This window comes from Halyomorpha halys, unplaced genomic scaffold, assembly GCF_000696795.3.
Source record: "Halyomorpha halys isolate HHAL.00 unplaced genomic scaffold, Hhal_1.1 Scaffold90.1, whole genome shotgun sequence".
NCBI lineage: Eukaryota > Metazoa > Arthropoda > Insecta > Hemiptera > Pentatomidae > Halyomorpha > Halyomorpha halys.
This window is the reverse complement of record NW_027109220.1, coordinates 838,710-856,422: the sequence shown is the minus strand read 5'-3', so window position 1 is coordinate 856,422 and position 17,713 is coordinate 838,710. Positions and strand designations below refer to the sequence as shown.

Sequence of the window (17,713 nt, the reverse complement as noted above, 5' to 3'; positions counted from 1 at the left end):
AGTGATGTTGCATAGTGATATCATAGCACATTTCTCTCTTAAGAATATTGAAATAATATGCTGAATTTATGTAGGGTTGGAAAGAAAGCAATTTCTGTTTTTTTTTTTTTTTTTTCGATATAAAAAATGAACTTTACTCAGTCTAATATCTTCCATTCCGTTAGATGAACTTCTGCTATCTTTCTAGTAACTTCATATTCTTGCGCTCCTAGAACTTCTGGTCTTTATAAACAAAAAACTTGACCAAGAGAATTGTTTATTACTGAAAGTTTTGTAAACATCTAAATAAATGATTGTCCGTAGGTGCAAGGTGAGGGATACAGTACAGCATTACTTCCTAAACAAGATTTAGTAATTTTGTATGTTTTGCTAAAGATTTTGTGAAGCTTCTTATTGTCATGTTGGAACAGGATTTCTTTGCAGTTTGCCAATTCTGGCCTTTTCTCTTTGATTGGTTCCTACAATTTCATAAGTTGTTGGCAGTGAACTTTTGACTTGATCATTTGTTTGCTTGGAATTCGCAACACCTTTGTAATGCCACCAAATTTATAGCATGGTTTTATCCTCATGAAATTTTGGTTTTTGATATGGTTTTTGCTGGTTCATCATGCTTTGACTATCATCTTTTTCGATTAATATTTTATACGATCTCTTTTTCATCGCTAGTGATAATTTGTTTAAAAGAAAGGGTCAATTGTATTATAGTTAAAATATGTATCACAAATATTGATTTGTTGTTTTTGATGAATTTCTTTCAATTCAGGCTGAACCCAAATTTTGAGCTTCTTAATAAGTTTAAGAAGTCTTATATGATTTCAATTGTTGTGTATTATACTTTTAACTGTTTTGTTATCTCTTACTCAGTTATATTACAGTTCGATTCGATTATGGCTTTAATTTTGTTATCAAAGTCTGAAGGTCGACCAGAGCGTTGGTCATCTTTCAGTGAAACATAACAGTATCTACTGGTACAAACCAAAATTACTTTCTTGCCAACTCTATAGTTGGTATATAAGGTTTGTTAGGCTCTTTAACTATTCATTCTGACCTAGTAAATAAGGTTTGCTAGGTTCTTTAACTATTCATCCGAACCTCATAATCACAGAGTGGTGTTGACATAAAGACTCTTGATTATAGACTATTGTTAAGGTTTGTCTAGCTGGCTGTTGTAGAGGTGTATCATTATCATATGTTATCCTATTAGTTTAATTATTGTATGTAAGTATGATTCCACTCTTAGATTATTAGAATTATCAACATAATTATTAGTAAACTTTCTTTGAAATATATCTGATATATATCTGAAGTTTCTCACTAGAAGCAGTGGTAGTTGACAATATTTCCAGTGAAGTGATCAAGCCATATGGAGGAGTTTCAGGAGACTGAAATAATTTTTTTTTTATTTAGTAAAAGATATTTGGCAAGTCTTTTAATAAATTTTTTTAGTATTTCTTTGTTATTGGTCCAATTTAGGTGTTTTTGTTTTTTCTTGTGAGTTTAGTTTTGTAGAAAATTTAATTATCTGTCTTATGAACATTTGTAATGAACTGGGAGGTATATTATTTTTTTAAAAAAATTGGTTAATGTGCTTTGATGTGAATATGTACAGAATACTTCAAAAAACCTAAATAAAAGGTCAAATATACCATATCATTACTAATACTTGTCCGATTTACAGGATTTCTTTTTCGTTTTGTAAAGAATTCAAAACAAATGCTTGCTCCATATGTAAAAAATGTTATTCAAGAATCTAGAATTCCTTCCAAATTTGTTTAAATTATTTAAATTAATCCTAACTTATCAAGTCATGCAATATACTGAGGAGATTATTGGACACCAAGAAATTTTCAATAGAACCAAAACATATAAAAAATTGGAGTACAGTGTAGTTTATAAGTTATACTAAATTTTTAGATAAATAAAAATAGTACAAAATATTACTATTTGAGTTTAATTTGACTGCACCCGGACTATAAATATTCCATTTTTGATAAAAACAATTGCGCTAATAGATTAATCAACTGGGATCTACAATTTCAAAGTAATCTCATTTTTGTCTACTTTTCAGAAAATAAGCACCTTATAATCTTTGAAAATAAACTATTATTTAAAATATTTGGCCTGAAGAAGGATGATCTCTCTGTGGAATTAAGAAGGTTATACTATACAGAATCATCAAGCTTTTAATTAATTAACTCTGTGAATTTAATCAATCGAATAGCATCGCTGTGAGGTTAAAATGGGCCTGTCCTTTTTTTTATAATGAAGAAATCCCTAAAAAAAATAGGAATTGGTAATTCTTATAATTTTGGAAACAAATAGAACAATGTTTTTTGTTTACTAAAGTTCAAATAATCAAAAAATATTCCAGTTATTGAAAAAAATGTTAATCCTTATTTATTCTAGTTAAATAACTGATCTTTTCAAGATTGTTAATTTGGCTCTCCATTTATCAACTACTATGTTTCAATGACCTATGTTATCACCTTTCAATATTTTTATTCATTTAAACCTTATGAATTTACATTTATTAATAGTATAATTACTCGTCTATAAATTTTGATTAACTTTTGGCTAGGGTTCTGAAGATATATCTAAATGAAACGACTATTTTTCTTTTTAATATTTATTATAACTTAGGTAATTTATATTAATTAATTATGAATAGAGGTTGGAGGATTTTTAAATTCATCTAATAATTTTTAAAATCGTTTCCCTTATTTAAAAAAAAATAATTTTTTAGTGTGGACAAAGATAGGAGTGGCATGATTACTGCAAATGAACTTCAGACTGCTCTATCAAATGGAACATGGACTCCATTCAATCCTGAAACTGTCAGATTGATGATAGGTAAGGTTTGTAGTTATAAATTTTAGAATTCTTGCATATAAATTTGCTAATTTTATATTGTATCAATTTGAATTGATAAATAAACTTAAGAATTTAGTGTTACTTGCTATTAGTTTGATTATGGTAGTTATATTACAAGATGTAATATTAATAACAGGTAGGTCTTATACTCATTGAAATAGACTGCCTTTTAGGGGTTAAATACCAGATTTTCAAAATTCAAAATTATCTGTAATTTTAATTATTTGGAACTATTAACCATATCTCATATTTGACAGTATTAAACGATGGATAAATATAAAATATGAAAGAACTTCATTTTTTCCTAAAGGAGAAAACAAATATTTTTGTGTTTCCATGGTTGTTATGAGAATAGTCAGATTTTATATTCCCTTTCCAAGGAGTCCTTAATCTTTTTCTTCCTATGGGCACATTTATAGGCTATCTGTTTGGTGGTTGGGCACCAATGTAATTTTTGAGCTATTTTTATTTTGTATATTTATTTAATATAAATTGTGTGTAGAATATTGTTAATAATATTTTTTAAAATAACCACACTTAAGTATATTGTTGTTGGCTAGGGCTTTAGGGCATAAAACCCTGAGGTCATCAATGTCTATACACTTAAGTATATATCGTACTAATTATAAAATATACTTTGCTAACAATAACTATAAAATTAGTTGAATGTAGTGTTACCAACTCTATCAGAACAACAATGATTAATAGAAAAGCATAGAATGCTTAGTATATTATTTTTGTGGTATTTACAAATTATTATTTTCAATCAAATTTATGTATATTTCCAAATAATTAGATATTTAAAAATAACTTTTCAATTTTTTTATTAAAACACACAAGAAAACCCTAATCTGTAGCACGTAAAAAGAGTTTCCATGGTGATCACTAGTAAGTGTAATATTAGGTGGGCACAATGGGGGCCGCAGAATCAGGGTTGTGGACCCCTCCATTTTCCTATATAATAAGTATGTAATAAGGGGAAGTATTATAATAAATAGATTGCTATTTTGAATCATAAAAGGATTACTTTGATGTCGAAGTAGCATGGTAAGTGAAAGTGTATGATTGTGCACCTTTTATTTATCACTTATTTAAAATTTCATTGTTAAAAAAGTTTGTGTTTATGTATTATTTATGAGTTCCAAATTTAATTTCCTGCACCTTCAAACCTTGCTGCTAGTATTATGTGCTATCTGGCACGCAACAGCATTCTCCTCCACAGCAGTTCTGATAGTTTTAAAATGTTTGGGATGATTTTTTCTTTAATTAATCTAACAGGCATAACATATCTATTGCTTATTAATATAAAAGTCTTAATATTTAAGAAGGTTGAAGTAAACCTCAAAATCAACAAAAAAGTTCATTTAGACAATGGTATGATTCTCTACAGAATAGAAGAAAATTTTTATTTTGTAAATTCCTTAGGAAATAACGACTTTTGTTATTTGGAAACTATAAATAAAAATATTTTCTCAAACAAAAAAAAAAAAAAAAGAGTAAAATTTTTCTTATTAAAAATCATTTGAAAAGGTTTTCCAAGTGGCTAAATATCAAAAAGTTTTGTTTTCTGCAAAATCCTAAATTATTCAGGGTTTTTTTTTTATCAGCTTTCTATTATATTGCAGATTTTCCACTTTCAGAAAAATCCTTGTAGAACGAGCTTTATGGCAACATTAATTAAGTTGAGTATTATTATGAAAGTTGTGCAGTAAATGGTATAAAATAAAACTTTCTAGTAATAATTTTTATTTCATTACCACTAATATTAGGTTTTTTGAATGGAAATTGTCTGGGTGGCAGTAAAAAAAGGTAGCTCAAAATAGTATAGAAGCTATTTAAAAAAAAAACAACATTTTGCTCCACTTTGTTGGGCTTTATCAGAGTTAAAAAGCAAGATAAAGCATATTTTCAACTGTGGTAGAAGAGTGAAGTGTAAAAGTATAGTAGAAATCAAAAAAATTAATAATCTAAATTAAATTAAAGTAAAAATAATACATAATATGAATAAAATGCAAAGTTATATTAATACCGAATAAAATAGTAGATACAAGTATAAGTTGAAACGAAAAATATAGTAGGAACTAAAAAAAGGAAAGAAGTAATAAACAAGGAAGTAAGGTTAGATTTTGACGGGATGGTAAATAAATAAAGGGGAAAGTTAAAGGTCAAGAAAAAAAAAAAGAAATAATGAACAAATCAAGGTACCCAGTTATTATTTTTACTTTAATCTGATCATCTTATTTCCATCTTTAATTTACACTGTTCATTTTTTATAATTATTGCATTATTCTTTATATTAAGTTGTAGTCCTACACTGGTTTATAATATTTTTTATCCAGTTGATAAGCTCTGATGAAGCCGTATAAAGTAAGATAATGTTGGCACATAAATTTTTTTTAATTTTTATCAAACTGGATGCGGATCTCATCTTACTTTTTAACATACCTCAACTTTATTAGTATGGACTTAAAACTTGTTATACAAGGAAGTCTTCTAAAATTGGAAAATTTATAGTTCATTAGGAGTTTGATAAAAAAAAAAAAAAAAAAATCGCAAAGAACTCAGTATTTTACAAAAAATAAAACATTGTGTTATTTTGCTGTTTGAAAATACTATTCAAATGGTTTAGACCAAGACAAATTTTACACATTTTTAAAGAAAATTTTGTCTAGCTTACTGAGCTGTAATTCAAAATGATTTAATTACTTAGTTTTTCAATAATTGCTTCCTATTCAACAAAAAATGTGACGCTTAAAAAAAGACAAAATGTCAATTTTCTCCTTTTCTGTGGAGAACTGGATCATTATATGTATTTATGTACTTTTTTGTTGCTTTTAAGCTTTAGTTTAACCTCCATAAATATCGTGAAAGACTTGTGAGACACATCATATATCCTTTATTCATGTCAATACTCAATATATAGTAAAATTGTATTAATTTATTTTCAATTAATTTGTGTATCTATTTGATACAGTTAACATTTTATTATGATACACTAATCCCTTGAATCTTATTATTCTTTTTATTTATTATTTTTAGGCATGTTTGATAAACAAAACAGAGGTGGTGTGACCTTCGAAGACTTTGGTTATCTATGGAAATATGTTACTGACTGGCAGAACTGCTTTAGAAGTTTTGATCGAGATGGCTCGGGTATTATAGATTGTTATTTATTAACTAAAATTAAAAGAAAGGTCTTAAATGGTATCTTTGATTTCTTCCTCACTGGATTTGGTCTATCCTCTAAACAGCATTGTAAACGTAAATGAACTTTCCCCTTATCCTAGCTCATTAATCAAACTCTTTCCCTTATTCAAAATTCCTCCCCTATTTTTTATTTTAGTATCAGTTGGTTAGACTTCCTTTCACTGGTTCTATCCTGCAAGAACCTTAGAATACATCCTCACATCACCCTTCTCCTGAATGCTTTCAGAAAAACTCAAAAATTCATTAGGCTTGTCCTGAACAAATGGCTATCTATAGCTCTTTTGCATAAAATTAAACATCATAATGATTTACATTTATAAAATCACTACTCCTTTATTTAATTCCTTAATTCAAAAGATCATGGCAGCTTTTAAATCTGAATTCTACTATCCCTGCTTTTTCTCACTATCTGCTTGTTGATAGCTCCCTCTGCAACACAACACATGAAGCTCTGAAATACGAAGTTATTTCCGACCTTGGTGAGTTTTATCCCACTGACACAGTAATGGTTGTAGATTTTATATCCATATTTCTGTCCATACCTCATAAAGTTGTTTATCACTCTGAAGTCAAGTTATTTTTAAAAGTGTATGATCTCCTAACTTCTTAGCTAGAATGGCTTATCTTTGATAACTTATATCATCTTCTTTGTGGTCCTTCAACCCAGTTTGTATTTTCTTCCTCTCCCTTTATAAACCAACTCTGTATTGAAAACTAAATTCTTTTGAAATTGTTGCTTCTAATACATGGATATTTACAAAAATTTAACATTTTCTTTAAGTCAGATGCATTTAGTCATTTGCAAGGATGTAACCCATTCCTTCTGCTGTGGCCTATAAGCTAACCTAAGTGAGAGTTAGCTTGAACTTTTTTCATCTCAATATTTCTGTCCCTTTATTTTAAATGAAAATGTAAATATAGTTTTACTCAGGGACATATGTCCCCTGAGAATTAATACATGGTTCACACATTATGATTATTTGTCTGGCAAACATTTACAAGTTTTCAGTAAGCAAAATGAAATTACATTAAGATTTTAGTTTAGCGACTATTTATAATGGCAGTCAATATATGCCTATTTATATTGTTGACAAGGATGCAAAGGTTTGGTTATGTTGTAAGAGAAGGAATAGGTGTTGTTTAAAGGAGAGAATGGATGAGGATTGACGAATGGAGATCGAAAGAGAATTCCAGAAGGAGGTTGCACGTATGCGATCCATAAGGATTTGCTGAAAGATAGGAGGGCATTTATAAATCAATCGGTTGGGATCTGGTGTTTAATGAATGGATGGATGAACAAAGAGTGAGGAGATCAAGGTTGTAGGTAGTTTTTTATATTTTAACTACTTGGAATGGGAAAACACCAAAGAGGTATTGCCTTTGGGAGGTTGGATAGAGTCACTTCAAACTCAGTATACCAATGGAAGACCAAGCGGTGGGGAAACCCAAAGGTAAATCTTACGAAACAAATCATGAGTCTCTTCAGTCTCAACTCTAGACCAGCAGATAGCCCTCTGTAGACCAAGGAACCATAGTCAAAGTGGGAAAAATGAGAGAGGATAGTTGGAGCTGACGGGTGTTCTGAGGAATCATAGAATCTTAGGAATTGTTTAAGTACATTTATGGATTTTCGTGTGATCTGAGAAATATGATTATTTCAGGTGAGGTGTTGGTGGAAGGTGACTCCAAAGTTTTTCATTGTCAGATAGAAGTGAATCGGTTGGTTGTTAAGAAAAAGTAAGATATATTAAGTGAGGGAATTAAGGAGGGGGTGCTTGGAACCAATAAGAATGGCCTCGATTTTTTCAGCAGTCAAGTTCAAATTTTTGTTTAATGCTATCTATATCTTCTTATATCTTTTGGATGACCTCAAGTATCACGGGAGGATGGAAGAATTGGTAAATTTGGAGATCGTCAGCATATAAGTGGTATTGTGAGTGGTGAATATAATCAGGGTGATCGTTGATATAAATGGAGAAAAGGGTTAGTGGCATTACCCTTGAGGAATGCTTCGTATCAGGAGAAGAGGAACAAGAAGATGAGCAACCACTTTATAACACTATTTGAGATGGAGAGGTTTTAAAATTTATTGAAGATCTTATGGTTAACTGAGTCAAATGCTTTCGAAAAATCAAAAAGAACTAACATTGAAGTTTGTTGGTTGTCTATGGAGGATTGAAGGTCTTCGGATATTTTTAATAAATTGGATTGTGTCGAATGTTGGAGCAAAAACCGGATTAGAAAGGGTTAAAGAGTTTTTTGATTGAGAAAATTATTAAGTTGGGAGTGAACTAATCTTTCAAGTGGCTTGGACTAATTAGATATAATGGATATTGGCTTAAAGTCGGAAACTGGAGAAGGAGATAATACTTTGATCAATGATCGGACTAGAACTTTCTTCTTGGCTTTGAGAAAAATGGTATTTTGAAGGGAGAAGTTATAAATGTGCAGAAGGACAGGAAGAATTTTTATATGAACTAATGAGGTATAGTGAATGAAAATCCCCTTCCTTATTTAAATTTTTTTTCTTTATTACATTAAATAATGATGTTTCGGGGCTGTCTACGTAATAAATAAAAAAAATTTAAATTAGGAATAGGACTATCAATGACAATATCTAATTACTTTAATGAAACTCATCCAGGAGAACCTATAATTTAATATGAACATATGAAGTTTAATTTTTATTCTATGATTTTAATTAACACGTTGACTGGTAGCTACAAGTTATCTCGTAGTTGGTGTTATTGCCTGTGATGCCAACCTATGAGATAACTTGTAGTTTGCTTACTTGGCTTAATTGGCCAAACTTAAATTGGCTTCCTAGATTGAAATCTTGAAAAGTACTGTGGCAGTCAACGTGTTAAATAAGTTAATGTCAAAGTATATTAATTTTTTTTTATTTTTTTTTATTCCAAAACCACTATTTAAGCCATACATGGGTATGGTTTCAAATTTCAGGATTTCAGACTGAGTTTCAATCTATGGAATGGCGTGAGCACTCCTAAGTTGTAGGTTACTGCTTTCTTAACTCATGAAATTAAGTCTACAGATTTTTAATGAACTGTTTTTTGAGTGCTACTTGCAGTTCTCGGTGATGGGAGGTAGTTATTTTTTATTACAAACCATGGTGCATCAACTGAGGCTCTCAAAATTTTATTTTGAAAAGAGAATGCCTTTGTTAAAATAGAAATTAATTATACTATTCTTAATACACATGAAAAGCAGTGTACTATGAAATCTGCTTCTTATCAACATTTTTCTTTTATAATTACATTATTCTACTATAGAGTTGTAGATAAACTTGTAGTAATACCCTCAAGATGTTGTCCAGGTGTTCGTGATCAAAGAATGCACCGTTAACCTTTCCCTAGTATTCCTGAACTCATATTTTTTTATGAGCAACTAGAAAAAAATATAGTGGAATTCAGAAATAAAATTTTCTGTTCAAATCATAAAACTAGATAAAAAAGAATATAGTATAAAAAAATTCACTAAAAATAATATGGATTATAACATATAATGACTTATGTAGATGTTGAAATTATTTATAGGAAAAAAAATTATCTTTCTGTATTTAAAATAACAAAATCCATTTGTTTCTTTATACGATTTTATAAAATCTTAATAAAAAATAATACAACAACAAAATTCTTTGTTAATAAACAAAACCTCTTCACTTCAACTGACAATGAAAAAGAAACCACTCGATGACTATGGTTGAAACTTAACCTGATACAAAGTGAGTAATGATGCTTACTAAAAACAAACGATTTCTGATGCTACAAGTGCCATCTCTTGGATGTTCCAAGGACTTATTGACCCCTCCTCTTAACAATGAAACAAAAAGTTGTTTTATCTATTAACATTGGGGTTCTCAGAAAGAAGAGTAGGATATTGTGCTTGGGTCATATGCACAGAATTGGTGGTCTTAAAATGATCCAACACATTATGGAGGTACTCCCACTAGAAGAAAGAAAAAGAGGTAGAATAAGACCTTAATTAAAGAAGAATTAGGAAACCATGCTTCTAGCTATTTCAAGATTTATGAAGATGTAAAAGAGATACCAAGGATTGATAAAAATGGTGATGGATTACTGTAATAGTGAAAGATGAGAAATTCATTGGTATTGAAAAAAAAAATGTTCAATGATAATTATAATTCTTAATACCTTGATTATTATAATTTTAAATAAAACCCTGGCTGCTGTCCATGTAAGTAATTTATGGAAAGATTGAAAGAAGTTGAAACCCTCCCTGAGTGTTTGTTCAGAGTTTTAGTAAAGCCATAACAGTGATGAACTTTAATAATATTGACTATTTTTATTAGCACCAAAAAGAGTGTTTGAAAACGGCTGTTAAAATCAATTCTCGAATGAATTAACTGTTAAGATAAGAAATATGGTTTATAAGAAAAATGTATTGTATTTTTATTATTATATAATTTTTAAAACATTTTTTTAAAGGCTTCCTTGGTTTTACAGCCTGTACTGTTACTCTCTCCTTACTTACTTCAATACTAGTTAAAGACAAAAGTTTTAAAATATCCTTGAATCTGATTTTCCTCCTTACTTGGATGATAGATCTCGGTTCTTGGTTGAACCTCTTGACTGAGCATTAGCATGTTATATTTAGTTAGAGTTTGGATTTGAATGTGTGAATTTCCATTTTGTTCATATACTATGTATGGGAACATTTTACTTATATATTACCATTAACTTTAGTATATGGGTTTTTTTTTTTTATTTCTGGAATATTAATGTGAAAATAGAATTCATCAATAAACTAAGCTCTTTTAACAATCCTTCAAGAAGCAATTTGAGTATTTTAAATATACTGGTCCTATTACCTGTTATATAGTATTTTTCTTACATCTTTATCTCTAATGTTTTTATAGGTAATATTGATCGTCAGGAATTGGGGCAAGCTCTAGCAACGTTTGGTTATCGGCTTTCTCCAACCACAATTGATATGATGTTACGTAAATTTGATAGGCTTGGTCGAGGGACAATACTATTCGATGATTTTATCCAGTGTTGCATTGTCTTGCATGTGAGTATTTATATTTCTTTTCATTAAATTTTTGTTATAATGTTATTGATTTTGAAACTAATATTAATTAGCCACAATTTATTTCAATTATTCTATCATAATAGTATCACAAACTAAATGTTACACACTTGGGGTTCACGTTTAGTTAAAGTTTGATATGGGCCTCTTATTACAAGCTTAATAACACACCTATTGCTGGCATAAATTATATGCATGATCTTATGTGTACAAATATAGCTGTACAGGTACATATGTTGAAAAAAAAAAACTTCTAGCAGTCTTCTTGGGGGAAAGATGAAAGGTGGATTTTCAGGTTAAAACCAATTTCTTGTAAATGTAAAATTAATTTCTTGTCACTATCATTGTAGGTGTTACATTGCATTTTTGATTGGTGGCACTAATGTCAGTAATAAGAAAACAGATCATATATAGTTTTTTCCCCCAATTTCCTTATTTAATAGTTCAATTTATTAAAGATGTTTAAATTTCCTTTAAGAAAATGATTACCGAATTAGATTCCTTTTTGAATAAAATCAATAATGATTTTGGCTGGCAGTGATCAAAAAACAGATCATACCTCAAATGTTCATTGATATTTAGGACAGTCATTTGTTTGATTTCCTTACTTTATTATATGATTTCAAGATAATTATTTTTTATTTAAAAAAGTTAATACAATGGTTATTCTCCTACTGATGTTTTAGAAATAATTTTAGAATTAATTGAAATAAGAACCTATATTTTGACAATCAAACTTATATTGTACTACCTTTAGTTTTAGATTAAAATGTTAAAAGTTACAGGATTTGGAGATCGGAAAATTTTTTTTTTTATTTTTATGTGTAAAATAAAATTTAAATTATTATGTTACTATATCTTCTAAAAGTATGAAAAATCAAATATACCTAACTAGATAAAATTTATTTACTTAATTAAAATATGTTTTGATTTGAATATATTTAGTCAACAGCAATGAAACAAATATTTTATAAAAACTAAAACTGCTCACATAACTGTAAGTTTATTAAGATTAAGAATGGGAATTAAAAAACTAGTTACAAAAGCATCTTGAATCATTTTATGTTGACAATAGATTTTTTCACTTAAAATTCTGTTAGCATCTGCCCCTTTATATACTCCAGGATTTGGTGTACCAAAAGTTGACTTATTATATATGAGCTGATTTTTCAGCACAAGCTCGAGTTAACAACCATACTACTTGACTTAATTATATTATGCTATTTGTTTGATGCAGAATTTAATTTTCTTTAAATTGTTACGTTATAACATTTTGTTAAGATCTATCATTTAGGATTTATAGGTGTGAAACAAAAAACGCCACAATTTTGTAATTCTTTACTTTATCAAGCTTTTTAGCTGCTGAGTAGTTGTTTTAGGACTGTCAGTTATGCATTTCCATGTTAAGGGTGATATAAATTAATTCATGAAATTATTTGCAAATGTATGTATATATTTCGGAGTGGGTTTTGTGCATCTGGCTCCTGTACTAGTTTACCTGTTCTTGTTCCTTATACCTGCTCTTATCCCTTGCAGTTTTATCCATCAGTCTGTTTTCTAGCTTTATTCTGTTAAATTTTGTCTTTTTTACATTATGTTTGTTTTGAAATGTGTTGAGAAAAGTCTACATATACAAGGAATTGTTACAATTACTGGCATGTAAATCCGATAGTGATTTGTAATCTGTTTATTCAGATTTCGAATGTTTGTGTGAAGAAAATATTTCTGTGGGGACCACTGCGATCACTTCAAATTGCTAGTAATCAAAAAAACAGCAATATTATGTATGAAGAAATAATTTCAGAAGAATCGAGATATTATCTATAAAAATTATTAAATGTGAATATTGTCAAAAGTATACAGACAAATGGGCTCGGCTGCTGACCACAGATCTCAGGCCGCTGAGAAAGCCTGCAAAGTGCTTCCACCATTCAGTTTTTAAAGGGTTAATTTGAAACTAAATGTTTTGTTTTACTTCTTATTGCCAGGTGATAATATTAGGTGACAAACCAGCTGTCTAACATTAGAACGTATTCTGCAGTGTTCTGGTCCTATTATTGTTTTGTAAAATTTATTGAAGTGTTTATGAATAAGTTTATTAGAAAATTTACTGGAATTTTGAAATTAACCATAAATAAGGAAATTAGTTATATGTACTATAGGTATCTTTTTGGATTAAATGTTTGAAACCATCAGTGTATTGGCCACATTAGAGAGGGTCAGACCATTAAATGTATTTGTCAAGAAATTCATTCAAACTAAAATGTATATCGGAATGAATAAATTTATAAAAAAACGCATTTACATGAACAGAACCTGGATTTCATGACCAAAAAAATTAACACCTTTATAAAATAGAGGATGATTTTGTTAAATTTAATTTAACTTTATAATTAAATACTTTCTATTTATTATTCCTTTAGTATTCTATTGTTTATTTTTCCATATATTTATTATAATATTTTCTATCATTATTAAAACCTGCTAGTACTGAAATTAATTCATAACTAGGCAAGCTGGTAGGCCATATATGGCAAAAAGGAAGATTTCCAGAAAAATAAAATAAAGCATTGTCTTTGTAATTAAGCGAAAAGAGGATCCCAGCTATGATTTTTTTTCCTCCTGTTCACAAAAAATGACTCCTGTGCCTTGACTGTAATCATTTTGCTTATTTCCCTTCTTGTTGGAATTATAGGCAATACAACATTATTATATTATAGGAGCAAAGTGATTAATCAACAAATTGACTTCCCATTGTTCTAATTTTTTTTTTAAACTGGAAATATTTTAGAGTCCGAGAAATAGAAGAAGAGAAAAAAGTGTTATTTTAAAGATTGAAAAATTTGATTTTTTTTTTATTTATGTGTTTTCCCTTCCTTATTTTCTGTTCTATGCATAAAAAAATTCCAACAATTTCAATGTTTTTATTTATGTATTCACTTAAAATATTAATTACTTAATATTATATATTAATTGATATTAATATTAATAATATTTTATGTAGATGAAAGTTGCAAAACTACAATCATGTATTGTGTACGTTTTCTCCTGCGATCATTGACAATGGCCACTGCACCTTCTAATTTGAACCACGTGTCAAAACTACAAAATCAGGATGTTCTTGTAACTTTTTTTTCAGCCTTATTACAAACATTGAATACTATCAAGATACCCTCTTATATCAGTTATAAATTAATGAATTAACCTTATTAAATAGAGAAATTTTTAATGCACAGGATTCTAATTATATTAAAAGATGGATGATAAGTCAAGGAAAGGGGAACATATGATTCTATTCAGCTGTACCATTCTTGTTAGCATTAGTTATAGGACCCTTATTAGTCTTCAATTAGTTAGTGTTCTAGATTTGTTCTTCCTAGTCATTTCAAATACTTATCTTGTTATGTATGTTACAGAACCTGACAAATGCATTCAAACAGTATGATACTGATCAAGATGGACTGATAACTATTCACTATGAGACGTTTATATCACTTGTTTTAGGTCTTAAAGTGTAATTATTTATTATACAATAGTTTTTTGTTAACAATGTTTTTTTATTAAGTTTGTAATTGTTTCGGAATTGCTCCTGTTAAAGTTTATTTAATATTTTAAATTGTGAAAAAGATATTTCCAGTGCTCAAAAGTGTATTTCTTATCATTATTTTGAAAAATAATGTTTCTGTTATAATGTCTAAAATTTGATTGTGTTCAACTTGCATTCTGAGGCTAACAAAGGATTCATGTTTGTCTCATAAATTCCACCTTTGAATTATTTAAGTGTTTATCTTAACCTATCTTTTTATATTTAAATATTTTATTATTTTTTTTACAAAAAATAAAATATTATTTATGGTATATATATGGTATTATTCTTGGAGTGTATTTCTAGTTTAGCTGTTCAAGTGTTATATTTAGTTATTTTTTAATTTATAATCTATGAATATTAATATTTCTGCTGCCATTCAGCTTATTTCATCATTCCTGTAATTTCAAGGCTGTGAAAGTATTACTGTCGTCCTTTTCTGAATTTATAAAATTTGATAATTTTGAAAAATATATATATATTTATAATATCTGTATTTTCTTTTAATATATCCTTACTACTTTTATTTTTATTCCTGATATATCAAGGGTTTTGATTAAGTTCTTTTTTCTAAAAATGTTATAAAGTAATCTTGAAATAAAATGTAATTAAAGATCACTTTGTTTGACAATAGTGCTATTCTATTTTCAACATTATAGTTTTCAGAGACTTAAGTTTTTCATTTCCTGAAAAACTTTACTAGAATGAAACTTTTTATCAGGGTAACATTAGTTCAAACCAGTTAAACCTCAGTTAATGAAGGTAAAGGAAAAATATATCGGAATGAATCACTTAAAAAAATGCATTTATATGAACAGAATCTGGATTTCATGAGCAAAAAAATCAACACCTATATAAAATTAAAATAGAGGATGATTTTGTTAAATTTAATTTAACTTTATAATTATATTCTTTCTATATATTGTTCCTTTAATATTCTATTATTTATTTTTTCATATATTTATTTTATTTTTATTATATTATTTTCTATCATTATTAAAAGCTTCTAGTACTGAAATTAATTCATAACTAGGCAAGCTGGTAAAGCATTAGTTGTCTTTGTATTTAAGCGAAAAGAGGATCCCAGCTATTGCAGTAACTCTTCCAAGGATCAATATCCCCTGAATACTGTATAGAAGATCTTTACTGTTGCACTACAGAGTGGATACTTTATATGAAGGGTTCTCAACTTTGTGCACCTAATAATCTGTACCAGCAGGCTCAGAAACCTTAATTATTTTCAATAAAAGTTAATGGATAATAGTAATGAGATAATTTTTATTTTTAAAATTAAGCTGTTAGATCTGTTATGGAATAATTTTTAATTAACAAGATTACTTAATAAAATTATTGAACACCTTTAATTAAAATTACTCTTTGAATGAATTTTAGTTCCATGTTTATTATTTGAAATAAAATGTGTTGATATTATTATTTGGGCTATGGCTACTACCATGGTACAAACTATATGATAGTTGCTGTGATGGCAGTCCTGTAGCATCTGGTCCAGCTGTGTTCGTTGTACATTGTATTTGTAGTGACAGTGAAACTACTGTCACATTACAGCTAGTTTGCTCAATGATATTTTACAACCACAGCAGGCACTATCTCAGCCAATGGAGTTGTTGAACTATATAATAGTTACATTCATGACTACTGTTATATTAGATTTAGCGTGATAGCTGACAATACATGTACAGTTGTGCAGATGCTGTCATGACAGGTATAGTATGATAGGTGAAAGTACAAATTGTAGAAGTGAAGCTATTCATAAATATTACTGTCATGACAGTACTGTCTCATTAGGTATAGAATGACAGGTGACAGTACTTATTACGTAATTTAGTTCTGTCACGTTAAAATCCATTTACACAGTGAAACTTAATAGCCATGTCAGTATCCACCATGGTATGAACTGTATGATAGTTACTGTCACCATGACATTTACTGATGGGGCAGTACAGTTCTATCAGGTCTAGCATTAGTATTTCTCATGGTAGTAAAGCTACTGTCACTTAAGACCCATATATTTGTGATTAAGTTTGTATTAAAACTTCTTTTGATCAGAAAAAAATGTATATTGGTGCCTAACACCTGACAGATAAACAATAAATGTGCCCACTGGTACAAAAAGGTTGAGGGTGTAATAACAAACTCAACTAGTGACTTCCAAGCAGGTTTCCACCAGAATATGTCTACAGTACACCAAATATTCATCCTAAAACAACTGGGAAGAAAGAGTATGCATACGCCCTCAAACTGTGAGGTACACTTTTTCAATAAATATATGTTGTGATGATCTGAGAGAAACATTTTTATACAATTAAAGAAATAGATGTCCGTAATAAACTTATTGGACTAACTAGATGTACTATGGTAAAGAATTTCTGCCTAGTTTGGGTGAATGGTGCAATGAGTCTTAACTTGCCAGTAATGTATTTATCTTTTTATTTATATCTTTTCTTGAAATCATGAGTGTTTTTCTCTGTTTGAGTTAGTTCCCTTATATAACGGACTATGCATAAACTATATTTGTGAAAAAAAAAATATGGCCAGTGGTCTGCCAAGATTGTCTCGAAAATGGACAGACTGGTCACTTTGTTTTTGCTTTTAAGGGTAACAGTCCGCCATGTATGTGATACTAATCAATCATCATGTGCCTTGAGCCGAAAATGGTACCCCAGAGTAATATGTATTGGACGTTTCTGTACGCGAACAAATTAAATCTTTCAAATGAGCACCAGCTATTTTATTTTGAAACAAGCCACTTTTTCGAGAAAGTTGTATTTCATTTTTTTCTAATTTCCTTGCATTTATAAACATGAAGAGGATTCACCTTTTGTTGTAAAAATACTTTTTAAAACGACCTAAAAAGAAAAGAAAATGCAAATGGAAAAAACTTCCTGAGGATCTAGACCATCCTTTTGAAATAAACTCACAATAATTAACATAATAAACGTTCTCGTAAAAAAAAAAAAA

The 17,713-nt window shown here is 28.8% G+C and overlaps 1 protein-coding gene across 1 annotated transcript in view; it reads left to right on the top strand.

The window, feature by feature from the left end:
- LOC106677181 (programmed cell death protein 6) overlaps positions 1 to 15,006 on the top strand; it is a 20,671-nt gene extending 5,665 nt beyond the window's left edge. Inside the window, exons 3-6 of the mRNA XM_014414933.3 lie at positions 2,744 to 2,850; positions 5,911 to 6,024; positions 10,976 to 11,130; positions 14,565 to 15,006. Coding sequence (XP_014270419.1) covers positions 2,744 to 2,850; positions 5,911 to 6,024; positions 10,976 to 11,130; positions 14,565 to 14,666 — 478 coding nt within the window. The 3' untranslated portion in view covers positions 14,667 to 15,006. The remainder of the gene's footprint in view (positions 1 to 2,743; positions 2,851 to 5,910; positions 6,025 to 10,975; positions 11,131 to 14,564) is intronic.
- Positions 15,007 to 17,713: the final 2,707 nt, after the last annotated feature.